The following is a 17392-nucleotide window of genomic DNA, read 5'->3' on the forward strand; positions in this document are numbered from 1 at the left end:
GGTCTAGTAAATGATGCTTCAGTGATTGATTAAACTTCATAATTAATTTCATGAGTTAGTTTATTTAAAACAGTACAACTTATTACAAGTTATGAAGCAGGCATTGCAGCAAACCAACTGTTTTTTTTCCTGTTGATAGAGGGTCATTTGACTTGAAATGTTAACTCTGATTTATCTCCACAGATGCTGCCAGACCTGTTGAGCTTTTCCAGCAATTTTTGCTTTTGTTTCTGGTTTTCCTGCTGTTTGCAGACCCAAAGCACACTAATTGCAATGCAGACCCACAATATTGTATATGCAAAAACATATATTCCTTAAAGATGAACTGCCTTAAAAGCAATGCACACATTTTATATTCCCCTCCTATCCAAAAGAAAGATGCTCTATTTATAATAAAAACTGAGTCCATTGTTTCTGTAATCTATAGGTAATTTGTTGATCAGTTCAGATTTTATGACAGTGATTTTGTTTGTAGGTGTAGTTGATTTCCACAGTCATTAGTGATACTGTCTGTCATTCCTGCTTGTTTTGTCAAATTTTTCTTTCATGGATTGCAGTTGCTGTTCACTGATCTAATTCATTCTCAAGCTCTATGAATTGTTCATATATTTTTAGCATTTACAGTACTGTTCTGTAAGAAATGCCAGCTCATTTTAAAAGCTTCTGGTTTTACACTCTGCATATTCTAACTCTGTCAAAGTTTTGGTCTTCTGTTGATCTGATTTTTTAAAAAATTAATAACCTGCTATTATAACTGGCCAGCCTTTCAAATTGTTTTCCTTTTTGTTTTCTTGGAGGTCTTCAGGTTGTTGGTTTTCTCTAGGTACAGTTTGAGTTTGTTTTGCAGGAATATCATTAATTTCTGCTCAGACTATCTCAAGTGAAATATGCAGCTCCTTGTTGTGTGTGCTGTTTTTGCAGGTCTGTCATTTTGTCCAGCATTGCTTTAAATTCAAGCCAATGTTTCAGTAATTGTTCTCATTGAGACAATTCATTGTAAGTGTGAGCAGACCTAATTTTCCTGAAAACAACAACCCTTTAATTGGATTGATGATACACAGCTTCTAGTTTCTCCTGCTCCCTTCCTTTCTCTTTCAGCTCTTCATTCATTTTTGTGAGCTGAGAAGAGGTATCCCATAAAGACTTCATTATTTCAGAATTAGTATTTTCAGTTTTGGATTTATCCTGGGAAAGTTGCTCAGTTTCTTCCTTCTTGTACGTTCATATCTGTCTCCACAGCAGAGAGTTGAGATCTAAGCCTGACTAAATCAGAATAAAGCGAAGTGTTCCTCCTACATTTGTATTTATTCTACTAATGCGATAACAGTGATTTTTTCTGCAGGAGTGTGAAACATTTATTAACCATTCTTTGTCTTATGTCTACATCATCAGATTCTGACTTGTTAATTACTCCATGTATACACCTCTGATGGGACACAAAATGGTCTTTATTGGAGTTTGAAAGCATTCATTGTGGCACAGCTTGTCTGCGTCCGTTTGTGGCTCATTGTAGCCATCCTTGTTCTGTGGCATTGGCTCTACCAATGGGCTTTTCTGCCATATGCCTTGCAAAATTGATTGAATTTTTGGTGCATGCAGGAGGCCACACCTTCCACCTCTTCCTCTGTTAAATGTACTAGTGATTGTGCCATCTGTCAGCTTTCTACTTAGGACTAGGAAGCTTGGTTGAATAGGTTATATACTTAATCCATCCTTCAGTAGCATTTCAATGCTATAAATTCTTGGGTTGTTTAGTAAATCTTTCTAGAAAGCATCCAAGGAAGAGGCAATGGGAGGGATGTAATCACCAACTGAACAATTCTATTTGTTAGTTCCACTTATAAAAAATCCATAAATAAGCCATTTTCTCATACCTGCTGATGTAGTGGTTTATGGATGTTGTAGGCTTTTGTACAAAAGGAATGAATCCTTTTCAATGGATGCAGACATTTAATCTGAATCTGAATTTGTTTCCTACTGCGGTTCATATCTTTAGGGAGTTATAGAGATTTACAACACAGAAAAAGGCCCATCGCATCCATACCAGTCAAGAAAAACTACCTAACTATTCTGATCCCATTTTTCAAGCACTTGTCCATATGCATTGGCATCACAAATATAGAGCTAAATACTACTTAAATGTTATGAGTGCCTCTGCCTCTACCTTACAGGCACTGAGTTCCAGGTTCCCTCTGGGTGAAAAAAGTTTTTCCTCACATCTCCTCTAAGTATGAGATACTTAAAGGTGAACTGTCTTAAAAGCAAGATATACAATACAACACATGACTGGTGTGTTTCTGTAATCTCACACAAAAGCAAATTTAGTTTCTGCTATTCAGAAAGTGGCATTGTCAGCCAAAGACTCTGTACTTTTGTGACAAGTGCTAACTAAGCTCTGAAAATCTGCATTAAAAGGAAAAAAATTACTTTCAATCTGATCTTTAGATTTTTGCTTTAAATTGTGTTTGGAACACATTTTGTTTTTTCTTTTTGTCTTATGACACTTCTATCCTTCAATTTCAGCAGCATTCTTTCCTTAGAAATGTTTAACATTTGAAGTTAATTGTCCACAAAATTAAAGAGATTTGATACTGTACCTACCGCAGCAATATAATATGGTTAATACAAAAGAAAAATACTACAAACATTGGAAACTTGAAATGAAAGCATGAATTTATGGAAATGTTCAGCAAGTCAGACAGCTGTTTTGGAGAAAGAAACAGCATTAACTTTTCAAATCAATGGCCTTTAATCAGAACCCCTGAAACAAGCATATCTGTTGCTCCTTCAGAAAACAGCATGAACACAACAGGCCAAATGGCTTCCTTGGTGTCATAACCCTGAGTGATACAGAGTGTTAGAGCTGCAGAGCTCTTTCCTACAGAAAGCAATGGATACTAAGAGAATTAACCATTTTAAATCTGAGATGGACTGACTTTTACCAGTCAAGGGTATTAATTGATATAGATCTAAGGTGGGCTAGTAAAGTTGAATCCAGATTAAGCAAGATCTCATTCAATGACAGAAAAGATGTACAGCCAAGATTGCTTGATCCTGTAGTTCTATGTTAAATTCTCGTTCAATAGCAAATGTTTATTTTAACAAAGACAATTTAACTTGAGAGCATAATGTAACTACTGACCTGCCACATCGGAAAGTTTAGCTGTGGGCTTGCAGGTGACATAGTAATTGTAGAAGTTCACCATCACAATGCCTCCCTTTTCACTCTGTAAAGTGAATTCAGACACAGAAATTATTAAACAGTTTGAGTAATGTGCACACCATTTCTAATCCACAGTAAAAACATTTGCATTCAGAATTCATTGTTGCTCGAATCAAAAACCTTGAAGATCCCCCCAAACACACTGACGGAGGACCTGAACCATTTGATGGCACCAGGGAAAGAATGCAAATCACTACCATCTTCTCAAGGATGACTAGGGATAGGCAGCAAATTCTGGTCTTTTTGTGATTGCCAGGTCCTGAGAGTGCATTTTATAAAAGGTGGTGTACATGTCCTGTGGAATATGAATTTAGGACTTTTTGTAGATATGCAGAGAGTGGAAAATTTCGTGGTATTTTACTTTTCCAAAGTAGGATTCTTTTACTTAAGTTTCAACCATGGCTCATTTGGCAGCAATCTCATTTCTGAGTCAGTGGGTTGTAGTTCAAGTCTCACTCCAGTGATTTGAGCACAAACAAACCTAGGTTGTCCCTACAGGGTTGTTCTAGAGGAGGTATCTCTAGATTAGCTGTTAAACTGAAGCCATGTTTCCTGTTTCAGATGAATATGAAAGTTCCCTGACAGTAGTTTGAAGAAAGACAAGGGAATTATCCTGGAGTTCCATTCAGAAGTATCCCTCATTCAACATGACTAAAACAAATGACCTGATCAATACTACACTGTTGTTTATGAGATCTTGCCTTAGATAAATTGGCTGCCATGTTTCCTACTTTGCACAACTGTGAATTCAAAAGTTCTTAATTTATTGTAAATTGTCTGGTAACGTTCGAAAGGCATTATGTAAATACAAAACTTCTTTCTTGCTTTTTGGATCTTTTTGAAAAGATAGGAGGCCTTCACTGCCGGCTTAATATGTGGGCTGAGACCTAAGCATGTATAAATATAGAAAGTCTTATTTTGAGTTTAATATCACCTTTATGGGAAAGTACCCAACTTTCATGTTGCATGTGGCACACGTTAAGACTCTAGCATGTTTTACACATGAGATTACTATTTGGTAATTCAGCATTTCAGAACAATCAAACACAATTGTCTCTTAATTTAAATCAACCAAGAAGCATGTTTAATATCAATGTTAAAATTATACAAGTGTGTTCGCTCCTGTACGTTTTTGCAAATTCGCCTTCAGCTTAACTTTTCTGAGCCTTTTCTGTTAAAGAACATAGCATCAGGACTAGACCCTTGTTTTACTTTTCAATTGGATCATGGCTGTTTTGTCCTCAACTCTATTTAACTAAGGCCAGTGAGCTGGACAACTGCTGAATCTCCCCCAGGAAATTGTGAGGAGGCATAAAAATGGCAGTCAAGAGAGATGCTGATGCGCCTGCAGGAAGGAGTTGTTGAGGTAATAGATGGGAGTCGGATAGCGTCATGGTAATGAGGGTATCAAGGCAATGGTAGAAAAGGGAGAGTGAGTTATAGGTAGCATAGAGGAGGAATGAGGTAACAGTACAGCGGAAATTGCTGTGACTGTAAAGAGGAAAGTTGAGGCAGCACTCAAAAGAGGGAGTAAAGGTAGCTGTGCAATGGGCTCAGGGTGTGAGAGTGAAGAGGGTTGAAGCAGCATTGAGTAATGCCAAGGCAATACTGAAAGGTAAGGTAGATTTGGGAAGACAGTGGTAGTGAAGTGGTCAGGGAGTAAGTCAGTAGCAACAGACAGCGGAATCATGGTAATGGTAAAGGTAGGTTGTCAAGATGATGTTGAGTGGATGAATTTAAGATGAGCAGTGACTAACAGCAATATGTGGTTTTACTGTGAAGTTACAAAGAGCACTGCTGCTTCCCCTGCCTGCAGATCAGGATGAAGGTATTTGCCAAACTTAGCATAGTAGTTACTGGCTGCATAAATACCTTGAACACTCTGGTTAAGTCTGGAATTCTTGCACGCAGCCACGCAGTGAGGGAACCTCATTCTGACATAAATCTACTTTATAGTTTCCATGTCTCTTTTGATTGACCTCTTATTAATATTGTATAAACATTTTTTTATGTTTCATCAGTGCTTTTACAAGGTATTTTTGGCCCTCTAATCACTCTTACTATTCGGTGCACCTTAGACTAGAAATGGAGTGTAGTAGGATTTCGACTTATTCCCTTGAAAGAATAAATTTACCCTTACAACACCTATTGCACAGGTTTGAGTATTAACACCAATAACTACACATACACTTTTAAAATTATGTGTACCGACAACCTCTGCAAATTTCATGCTTTTTATTAACTGGTGAAACATTTTACATTCATGAAAGCATTTAGAAAACTTAAATGCTTTATTTTATCATGCAATGATAGATGTTTAAAAACACTAAATAAATAAGATTCTTGTCGAAATTTCTGTGTACCTTTACTTGCCATTAAATGGGAATTTTTGTCATAGTTAATGTGCAGTATTACAAATGTACTTGTCCAAAATTGAGATGGAAGCTTTCAAAATTTCAATAATATCTGATCAAAAAGAATGTTAGGCATGAATTTACAGTAGGATTTCTTACCACTGTCTTCAGAATTTCATCTGGTACGTTGCGTCTACTGTTACATAGTGCATAGGCAGATGAATGGCTAAAAATGACAGGTGCCTTTGAAATCTGTAGTACATCATTCATTGTCTTCATAGAAGTATGAGCTAAATCGATGATGATTCCCAAACGGTTCATCTCATGTATGATTTTCTTAGATTCAGAAAAGAGAGTAACAATTCAATTGTTTCACTGAAAGTATGGTGAACCTTATTCATCACATTATGTTTGAATAGTTTCATTCTGCCTACTTGCAATCTTAGTTCGTAGTCTTAAAGCCTGCCACCAAACAGAAAGTAGATTCTAATACAGTGAATGCTTTATCTACCATTAGAAGGATTGCTAACACAACTTTTACAGGTTAGTTTATTGTACAGATTGATGCTCCACTTATTAACAAAATAACTGAAAATATATAATTTGGTTTATTTATGATTTCAATGAAGAATTGCATAATAGTGTGGTTTTCATAGGTCTTCTTTATACCCAGTTCAGTAAATTTGCAGGTCTTAAAATGATCTTCACATTGTTTTTAAAAGTGCCATGACCATCTAGACAGTCATAATTTTGGGAAATTTTCATTACCACCAGCTTGGGGCAACTAAGGTAAATACATAAATATCAGCTTTATCCACATCCTAAGAACAAAATTAATAAAGTGAACATTTTGAAGATTGAAATATCTTTTAGAATTTTAAGTGGCAAACAGCAATATTTGCAGAGAAATGATCATGTATTGTTCACATACGAGCCTGACTGTTTGCCTTACTATCTGTATGAAACTATTCCAATGGTGTGTTATACACAGAAGGCACTAACTATTTAAAATCCACATGAATCGTGTTGCAAACCTTATTTTGACTTAATCCTTTACAATTAATGGCCTGGTTGATAAACCTATGCCAGGAACCTGATTCCCTTAAACTGCTACTATGCATTTGATAAAAAGGTGCAGGCACACAAGTTCAAAAAGCCATGTGTCATTCTGGTTAATACAATGTCACAATCAATTGATGCAATGATGTGGTTCAAAGAGATCAACATTTACATTCAGGTTTGCAGGAAATTGCAAAAGTTTACCAAACAAATATTCATCAAAGACTTTTCTTCTTAAAGTTTTGAAAAATCTACTCAATGTATGGGTGGGATTGGTACACACAAGCCTTGTATTTACAGAAAGAATGCAATGATTAACATATTGAGATTTGAAATCAAATATCCTTTAGCATTAGTGGCACATACTAACCTTTCCATATGTGGACAATCCATTGCTCTGAACTGAGTCATCTCCAGTGTCCACCAGCCAGTTATCTGCCCTGAAAGATTTGAAAAATTGGCCTTTTGTCTCTTGGGGGTGGATTCTAATGGAACATAGAGTTATAGGCTGAAAGCCTCCAGTGTTTGTTGGTTGACATGAGTCAGTCGGTCTTATTTGGTTATTTGTTGTGGCTTCAAGTGTGTCTAAGCCAACAGCTCTAAACTGAATACACCTTATCCTTAAACAAGTACATGATGAGTAAATATCTGTGAGTCTGCAGAGCTACAAACACACATGTATTAGACATCCATTAAGGCTTAATCCTGTGCTAAACTTAAAGTCTGATAGATATCAATAAAACAAAGGACTACAGATGCTGTAAATCTGAAACAAGAACGGTAACTGCTGGAGAAACTCAGCAGGTCGAGCAGCATCTGTGGAGAGAAAACAGAGCTTAATGTTTCAAGTCCAGTTCTGAAGAAGGCTCACTAAACATAGAACATTACAGCACAGTACAGGCCCTTCGGCCCTCGATGTTGTGCCGACCTGTCATACCGATCTGAAGCCCATCTAGCCTACAGTATTCCATGTACGTCCATATGCTTGTCCAATGATGACTTAAATGTACTTAAAGTTGGCAAATCTACTACCGTTGCAGGCAAAGCGTTCCATTCCCTTACTACTCTCTGAGTAAAGAAACTACCTCTGACATCTGTCCTATATCTTTCACCCCTCAATTTAAAGCTATGCCCCCTCGTGCTTGTCATCACCATCTTAGGAAAAAGGATCTCCCTATCCACCCTATCTAACCCTCTCATTATTTTATATGTCTCAATTAAGTCACCTCTCAACCTTCTTCTCTCTAACGAAAACAGCCTCAAGTCCCTCATCCTTTCCTCGTAAGACCTTCCCTCCATACCTGGCAACATCCTAGTAAATTTCCTCTGCACCCTTTCCAAAGTTTCCACATCCTTCTTATAATGCGGTGATCAGAACTGTACGCAATACGCCAAGTGCGGCCGCACCAGCGTTTTGTACAGCTGCAGCATAACCTCCTGGTTCCGGAACTCGATCCCTCTATTAATAAAAGCTAAAACACTGTATGCCTTCTTAACAGCCCTGTCAACCTGGGTGGCAACTTTCAAGGATCTGTGTACATGGGCACCGAGATCTCTCTGCTCATCTACACTACCAAGAATCTTACCATTAGCCCAGTACTTTGCCTTCTGGTTACTCTTACCAAAGTGCATCACCTCACACTTGTCGCATTAAACTCCATTTGCCAGCTCTGCAGCTTATCTATGTCTCTCTGCAACCTACAGCATCCTTCGTCACTATCCACAACTCCACCGACCTTAGTGTCGTCTACAAATTTACTAACCCATCCTTCTACGCCCTCATCCAGGTCATTTATAAAAATGACACACAGCAGTGGACCCAACACCGACCCTTGTGGTACACCACTAGTAACTGGTCTCCAGGATGAACATTTCCCATCAATTACCACCCTCTGTCTTCTTTCAGCAAGACAAATTCTGATCCAAACTGCTATATCTCCCACAAACCTATTCCTCCGCATTTTGTACAGTAGCCTACTGTGGGGAACCTTATTGAACGCCTTGCTGAAATCCATATACACCACAGGTTTACTCTCATCTACCTGTTTGGTCACCTTCTCAAAGAACTCAGTAAGGTTTGTGAGGCATGACCTTCCTTTCACAAAACCGTGCTGACTATCCCTAATCAATTTATTCTTTTCTAGATGATTATAAATCCTATCTCTTATAACCTTTTCCAACACTTTACCAACAACTGAGGTAAGGCTCACTGGTCTATAATTACCAGGGTTGTCTCTACTCCCCTTCTTGAACAGGGGAACCACATTTGCTATCCTCCAGTCATCTGGCACTATTCCTGTAGACAATGACGAGTTAAAGATCAATGCCAAAGGCTCGGCAATCTCCTCCCTGGCTTCCCAGAGGATCCGAGGATAAATCCTATCTGGCCCAGGGATCGTATCCATCTTCACACTCTGTAGGATTTCTAATACCTCTTCCTTGTGAACCTCAATCCCACCTAGTCTGGTAGCCTGTATCTCAGTATTCTCCTCAACAACATTGTCATTTTCTTGAGTGAATACTGTCGAAAAATATTCATTTAGTGCTTCCCCTATCTCCTCTGACTCCACACACAACTTCCCACTACTATCCTTGACGGGACCTAATCTTACTTTCGTCATTCTTTTATTCCTTAAATACCTACAGAAAGCCTTAGGGTTTACCATGATCCTATTCGCCAACAAATTCTCATGTCTCCTCCTGGCTCTGCTGAGCTCTCTCTTTAGGTCTTTCATGGCTACCTCGTAGCCCTCAAGCGCCCTAACTGAGCCTTCACATCTCATCCTAACATAAGCCTTCTTCTTCCTCTTGACCAGAGATTCCACTTCCTTCATAAACCACGGCTCCCGTGCTCTACAGCTTCCTCCCTGCCTGACAGGTACATACTTATCTAGGACACACAGGAGCTTTACCTTGAATACGCTCCACATGTCTAATGTGCCCATCCCCTGCAGTTTCCTTCCCCATCCTATGCTCCCTAAATCTTGCCTAATCTCATCGTAATTGCCTTTCCCCCAGCTATAAGGCTTGCCCAGTGGTATACACCTATCCCTTTCCATCACTAAAGTAAACATAACAAAATTGTGATCGCTATCACCAAAGTGCTCACCTACTTCCAAATCTAACACCTTGCCAGGCTCATTACCCAGTACCAAATCTAATGTGGCTTTGCCCCTTGTTGGCCTATCTGCATACTGTGCCAGGAAGCCCTTCTGCACACACTGGACAAAAACTGACCCATCTATAGTACTCGAACTATAGTGTTCCCAGTCAATATTTGGAAAATTGAAGTCCCCCATGACAACTACCCTGTCTCTCTCACTCCTATCGAGAATCATCTTTGCTATCCTTTCCTCTACATATCTGGAACTATTCGGAGGCCTACAGAAAACTCCCAACAGGGTGACCTCTCCTTTCCTGTTTCTAACCTCAACCCATACTACCTCAGTCGACGAGTCCCCAAATATCCTTTCTGCAACTGTAATACTGTCCTTGACCAACAATGCCATACCTCCCCCGCTTTTACCATCTTCTCTGTTCTTACTGAAACATCTAAATCCCGGAACCTGCAACAACCATTCCTATCCCTGCTCTATCCATGTCTCCGAAATGGCCACAACATCGAAGTCCCAGGTACTAACCCATGCTACAAGTTCACCCACCTTATTCCGGATGCTCCTGGCATTGAAGTAGACACACTTCAAACCAACTTCTTGCTTGCTGGTGCCATCTTGCGTCCCTGAAACGTTATTTCAGACCTCCCTACTCTCAACCTTTTCTATACTCGAACTTCAATTTTGGTTCCCATCCCCCTGCTGAATTAGTTTAAACCCACCCAAACAGCCTTTGCAAATTTCCCCTAAACTTGAAACACTGGTTCTATCTTCTTTCCACAGATGCAGCTAGACTTTTGGGGTTTTCTAGCAATTTCTGATAGATACAAAGGTGTGCCAACAGTCAAGCTCAAGTATCATGCTCCATTCTGTTCTGCTAATCACACTGTTGAAACTTGTGTGTCAATGTATTAAGAGTTCAACATAAACTATCTCTTTAAACTTGTTCATTCACAGACATGATCATTGTAGGTCAATGTTAACATAAGGAGAAAGGATCTGGTGTTGGCCGATCAGTCCTTTGGACCCATCCCCCTACTCAATCAGATCACACTGATTGACTTCAGCATCATTTTCCTGAACAATCCTTTGATATTTCTAACATGGCAAAATCCATCAATCTCATTTCTGAACATAACTGAACGACAAATCATACACCACCCTCTGGGGCAGAGAATTGCAAAGATGCATAATCCTCTAAAATAAAAAAAATGCTCTTTATTTCAGTCTTACATCGCCGGCCCCTTATTCTGAGGTGGTGTTCTTTGGTTCTACCCACAAAATGTCCCCTTTCCCCAGGCTAGGGGAAACATCGTTCCTGCATCTACCCTGTTGACTCTTGTAAGGATTTTTAAAAATTTTGAATGAGGGTGTATTCTTCTAAACTCCAAAAACTTTAGCCCACAATCTGTCTATTCTAGGTTTGGTGAACCTTTGTTGCGCTCTCTCTATGGCATGTATATCTTTCCTTAAGCAAGGAGACCAAACAGTACACAACAGTCTAAGTGTGGTCACACTATGGGCCGCTATAATTATAGCGAGGCATTTTTGCTCCTAAGCAATACACAAATCCAGTTGTAGCCCAACATACCATAGCATTACTATAGTGAGGAAAGAGACCATTTGACCAATGGAGTTTGGACTAAACCGCTGAAGAGCATCCCAACCTGACCCAGCTCCCCCTTCGTGTACCTGTATCCCTGCATTTCCCATGGATAAACAACCCAGCCTATACATCCCTGGACAGTACAGACAATTCAGTATGACCAGTCCACCTAACTTGCACATCTTTAGATTGCGGGAGGAAACTGGAGTAACTGACGGAAACCCATGCAGACACAGGGAGAACATGTAAACTGCAACACAGACAGTCACCCAGGGCTAGAATCAAACTCAGGACCCTGTCGCTATGAGGCAGCGATGCTAACCAGTGAGCCACCCTGTCACTTAGTTGTCTTTCTTAATTGTTGTACCTGTAAGTTTACATAAGTCATTAAAAGTGACCCATGATTAAAGGCACCCAAGTTCCTTTGAGGTTCAGCAATTGCCCTTGAAAAGATGGTGCTGAGTGATCTACTGGAAATGTTGCTGTCTATGTGGACATTGCTGCGTTCCTGGTGTTGTTAGGAAGGGAGTTCCAAAACAATAAAGGAGCTGATATATGGCTTGGAAGGTAACTAGCAAGTGGAGCTAGTTCTGTGTATTTGCTGCACTTATCCTGCTAGATGTAGATATTGCAGGTTTAGAAGGTACTGTCTGAGGGGCTTTGCTAAATTTCTGCAGCTCATTTTGTTTGTGGGCCACATTCCCATTACCGACCATCAGTGGCAGAGGCGGTGAATATTGAAGGAGTGTGTAGGGTGACAATTATACAGGCTGCTTTGTCAAGATTTTTGATTGTTCCAGACTTACCAAGATTTTACAGCATGGAGAAAAGCCTTTGGCTTATCAGTCATCAAGAATGTATCCATTCCAATTCTGCTTTCCAGCATTTGGCCCATAGCCTTGTATTCTATGGGATTTGAACTGCTCATCTGCTTCATAAATGTCTTGAGGATTCCTACATGAATTCTTGTTATCCATTGCCCTTTGGGTGAAAACATATTTATACTCAAATTCCCTCTAAACCTCCTGCTCCTCACCTTAAAACTGTGCCCCCTGGTTACCATCTGCCCTACTGAGGGGAAAATGTTTATCTTTAACCGCACCCAACATAATTTTATACACCTCAATCAGTTCTCCCATCAGTCTTCTCTGCTGTAAGAAAAACATGTCCGTCCTACAGCATGGTAACCAGAACTACAATGATGCTCCAACATGGTCTATTTAACATTATATATGGCTTCACCATAACCTCCTTGGTCTTGTATTTGTAGCCTTGACTAATGAAGGGAAGTGTCCTGTATGCATTTTTAACTACCTTAGCTGTCTGTCCTGCTGTCTTCAAGTATTCATGGACATTCTCACCAAAGTCCCTCTCTTGTTGGAAATGGACAAAGTCAGAAGTCGCATGACACCAGGTCATGGTCCAACAAGTTATAGTCCAGCAGGAAATGATGATGTCTGTCACTCCCACGTCACTTCTCAAGTTCAGTTCTTTAGTCTGTTTGGACACAGGCTATAATGAGGTCAGGGGCTGAGTGACTCTGACAGATCCAATACTAAGTATCAGTGGGCATGTTATTGCTATGTAAATGCCGCTTGACAGCACTGTTGATGATACCTTCTATCACTTTGCTGAAGATTGAAAGGAGACTGATGGAGTGATAGTTGACCGAGTAGGATTTGTCCTGCTTTCATGGGCAGGACATACCTGGGCATTATTCCACATTGTTTGGTAGCTGTCAGTGTGATAGCTGTACTGGAAGAGTTCGGCTAAGTGTATTGCTAATTCAGGAGCACAAATCTTCATAAAAACTGCCAGAATGTTGCCTTTTCAGTATCTAGTGCCTTCAGCTTTTTCTTGCTATCACGTGGAGAGAATTGACTTGGCTGAAGAATGGCACCTGTGATGCTGGAGATCTCAGGAGAAGGCCGGGATCAATCATCCATTTGGAACTTCCGGCTTTAGCCTAGCCTTTTGCATTGCTGTGTTGGGCTTCTCATCATTGGGGATATTTTTGTAGAGCCTCCTCTTCCAGTGAGTTGTTTAATTGTCCATCACCATTCATGACTGGGTGTGGCAGAGTTGCACAGTTTCACAGTTTAGAACTGATGTTGTTCAATCGCTCTCTTCTGTTTATTGTATGCTGTTTTCATTGTTTAGGGTATAAGTATATAAGAACATAAGAACTAGGAGCAGGACTAGGCCATCCGGCCCCACGAGCCTGCCCTGCCATTCAATAAGATCATGGCTGATCTTTTTGGGACTCAGCTCCACCTACCCGTCCACACACCAAAACCCTTAATTCCTTTATTGTTCAATAATTTATCTAGCCTTGCCTTAAAAACATTCAGTGAGGTAGCTTCAACCGCTTCACTGGGCAGGAAATTCCACATATTCACAACCCTTTGGACGAAGAAGTTCCTCCTGACCTCAGTCCTACATCTGTTTCCTTTTATTTTTAGTCTATGTCCCTTAGTCCTAGTTTCACCTGCTGGTGGAAACAACCTCCCTGCCTCTACCTTATCTATTCCCTTTATAATCTTATATGTTTCTATAAGATCTCCCCCCATTTTTCTGAATTCCAATGAGTATAATCCCAGCCTACTCAGTCTCTCATCATAATCCAACCCTCTCAGCTCTGGAATCAACTGTGTGAATCTCTTCTGCGCCACCTCCAGTGCTAGTATATCTCTTCTCAAGTAAGGAGACCAAAATTGCACACAGTACTCCAGGTGTGGCCTCACCAGGACCCTATACAGCTGCAGCATAGCCTCCCTGTTTTTAAACTCCATCCCACTAACAAGGACAGACGAAATTCCATGTGCTGTTTTAATTACCTGCTGTACCTGCACTCCTACTTTCAGTGATTCATGCACAAGGATGCACAGGGACACCCAAGTCCCTCTGCACAGCAGTGTGCTGCAATTTTTACCATTTAAAACATAGTCCATTTTGCTGTTATTCCTACCAAAATGGATGACCTCACACTTATCAACATTGTACTCCATCTGCCAGACCTTTTACCCACTCACTTAGAATATCTATATCCCTCTGCAGACTTTCAGTGTCTTCTGCAAACTTTGCTCTACCACTCACTTTAGTGTCATCTGCAAATTTGGACACACCACACTCCAAATCATATATGCAATAGCCTGCATTGTAGCTCATCAAACAGATGCCTCATTTTTAGTATGTCTAGTGCTGCTTTTGCCATGTTCACCTGCACTGTTCATTGAAACTTTGTACAGCATACGTGGACAGTCTTTGTAAACAGGAAAAAAATTCCTAACTCTGTCTTACCATGGTGTGTTACAGCTGTGTGTGAGGGTCATGTACCTCACGCCCAGCTGATAGAAGAGACGTAGTGTAGCCATGTTGCTGTCAATCGAATGTCCACCCTCTACACCAATTAAACTGGCCACTTTACCATTTTTGAAAGATTCATTAATTTCTGCATTCGAAAGAAATTACAGGTTATATCTAATAATCCACTTGGATTCAGAAAATTGACTTAGCGTATGTATATCTGCAAACAGATTTCAGAACATTTCTATTTTTAACATTTACTATCATTTCTATTTATGGTGGCCTTAGCCCTTTTTAAAAGGATCTGGATCTGCATTGGATAAAGTAGGTAGGAAGAAACTGTTTCCACTCACTAAAGGAACCAGCAATTACAGACTGAGATGAGGATGAATTTCTTTTGAGGGTTGAGTCTGTGGAACTTTATTTTTCTTCCATGCATGCACACCGCACACAGCTGTAGGGGCAAAGTCCTTTGTGTATATTTATGAATAAGTTTGATCCTTGTTCAGTCAGGGAATTGATGGTGACGGGTAAAAGGGAAAGTGCCCATGAGGAAAGTTGCATCTATCATGATCCCATTTAATGCCACAGTGGGCTTGAGGGGACAAATGGCATCCTCCTGTTTCTATTTGTAATGGCCTAAGAATGAGAGGACATAGATTTTAAATAACGTGCAAAAGAAACAAGGGTGTTACGGAAAATAAACCTTTTCACACAGTGAGTCATTCGGGCATGGAATACCCTGGCCAGAAATGTGGAGGAAGCAGATTTAGTTGAAGTATTCAAGAGGGTGTTGGATGATTGTTTGAATAGAAATGGTGTTGAGTGATTATAGGGAAAGGTCAGGAGACAGGCACCATGTAATAGAACTGCTGTGTAAATAGGTACCACAAATATGTTCCTGTGCAAACTGAACACTGTTAATGCAATGCTCTCCCGCTGATCTGGCAAAATCTATTGGAGTCAAAGACAGAAGACTCTGACTTTAAGCAACAACGTTTTAATACTTGCTATTGCTGCAGAGTTAGCCTCTTGGCATCCTAGTACTGGATGTCATCAAAACTGTGAGAACAGACGATATAGTATTTTCCAAATTAGAGCTTTAAGAAACTAAACTCACTGAAACTGGAAGTGCAAGAATTAAAGGAAAGCTTTGGCCATTATTGAACAATGTCAAAATTAAAATTAATCTGTCATTTCTTTCAGGGGTACAATATGCATGCAACATTGGAACAATTGGCTAGATGGGCTGAATGGCTTTTTCTCACTTCATTAGACTGTAAAAAAAACGTGCAATTTTAAAATGCTTTGTCAGAATGAGCACCACATTGATCTGGTATATTGAATGCTGCAAGTTGCTACACTGAATAACATGGTATGAATTTGTGCTGACAATGCACACTGAGGTTCTAGTCATGATTGTCCAGCAGAGGATGTGGTAGAATGCAGTCTCAGGAACAGGTTATGTAGGCCATAAGTAAATAAAATGTTAAAATTTTAACTGAAACTGTTGATAATATATTATTATACTATTATAATATAGAAATATATTAGAAGCTGATTACTCACCTTTGGTTGAACTTACACACTGGAAAGTTTCTGGATATATCTGACACATTCTGTGGATGACATCAATCTGCTCCAGCGTCTGTCTCACAGCATCTTTGTACTGGGTGTCACATGGCGTATATGCTGACCAAAACTGGAAGATAATTCCGACTTAGAACTTTAACAAACTGAATTCACTGAAACAGGGTGTCCAAGAATTAAGTTTATATCTTGGATGTTAGTGAGCAATCTCGAAAATTGAATTAATCTAGTATCAGAGATAATGGGAACTGCAGATGCTGGAGAATTCCAAGATAATAAAATGTGAGGCTGGATGAACACAGCAGGCCAAGCAGCATCTCAGGAGCACAAAAGCTGACGTTTCGGGCCTGGACCCTTCATCAGAGAGGGGGATGGGGAGAAGGAACTGGAATAAATAGGGAGAGAGGGGGAGGCGGACCGAAGATGGAGAGTAAAGAAGATAGGTGGAGAGAGTATAGGTGGGGAGGTAGGGAGGGGATAGGTCAGTCCAGGGAAGACGGACAGGTCAAGGAGGTGGGATGAGGTTAGTAGGTAGATGGGGGTGCGGCTTGGGGTGGGAGGAAGGGATGGGTGAGAGGAAGAACCGGTTAGGGAGGCAGAGGCAGGTTGGACTGATATTGGGATGCAGTGGGTGGGGGGGAAGAGCTGGGCTGGTTGTGTGGTGCAGTGGGGGGAGGGGACGAACTGGGCTGGTTTAGGGATGCAGTAGGGGAAGGGGAGATTTTGAAACTGGTGAAGTCCACGTTGATACTATTAGGCTGCAGGGTTCCCAGGCGGAATATGAGTTGCTGTTTCTGCAACCTTCGGGTGGCATCATTGTGGCAGTGCAGGAGACCCAAGATGGACATGTCATCTAAAGAATGGGAGGGGGAGTGGAAATGGTTTGCGACTGGGAGGTGCAGTTGTTTGTTGCGAACTGAGCGGAGGTGTTCTGCAAACCGGTCTCCAAGCCTCCGCTTGGTTTCCCCAATGTAGAGGAAGCCACACCGGGTACAGTGGATGTCTTAAGTTCTTCAAGGACCGCAACTTTCCCCCCACAGTGATCGAGAACGCCCTTGACCGCGTCTCCCGTATTTCCCGCAACACATCCCTCACACCCCGCCCCCGCCACAACCGCCCTAAGAGGATCCCCCTCGTTCTC

At 40.6% G+C, this 17392-nt stretch overlaps 1 protein-coding gene across 1 annotated transcript in view; it reads right to left on the reverse strand.

Moving 5' to 3' along the window:
- dpep1 (dipeptidase 1) overlaps window positions 1–17392 on the reverse strand; it is a 66833-nt gene that overhangs the window by 8967 nt on the left and 40474 nt on the right. The window contains exons 4-8 of the mRNA XM_048546858.2: window positions 16231–16363; window positions 14656–14806; window positions 7007–7076; window positions 5737–5913; window positions 3143–3227 (exon numbers count right to left, since the gene is read on the reverse strand). Coding sequence (XP_048402815.1) covers window positions 3143–3227; window positions 5737–5913; window positions 7007–7076; window positions 14656–14806; window positions 16231–16363 — 616 coding nt within the window. The remainder of the gene's footprint in view (window positions 1–3142; window positions 3228–5736; window positions 5914–7006; window positions 7077–14655; window positions 14807–16230; window positions 16364–17392) is intronic.

Source organism: Stegostoma tigrinum, chromosome 16 (genome assembly GCF_030684315.1).
Source record: "Stegostoma tigrinum isolate sSteTig4 chromosome 16, sSteTig4.hap1, whole genome shotgun sequence".
In the NCBI taxonomy this organism is placed as follows: domain Eukaryota; kingdom Metazoa; phylum Chordata; class Chondrichthyes; order Orectolobiformes; family Stegostomatidae; genus Stegostoma; species Stegostoma tigrinum.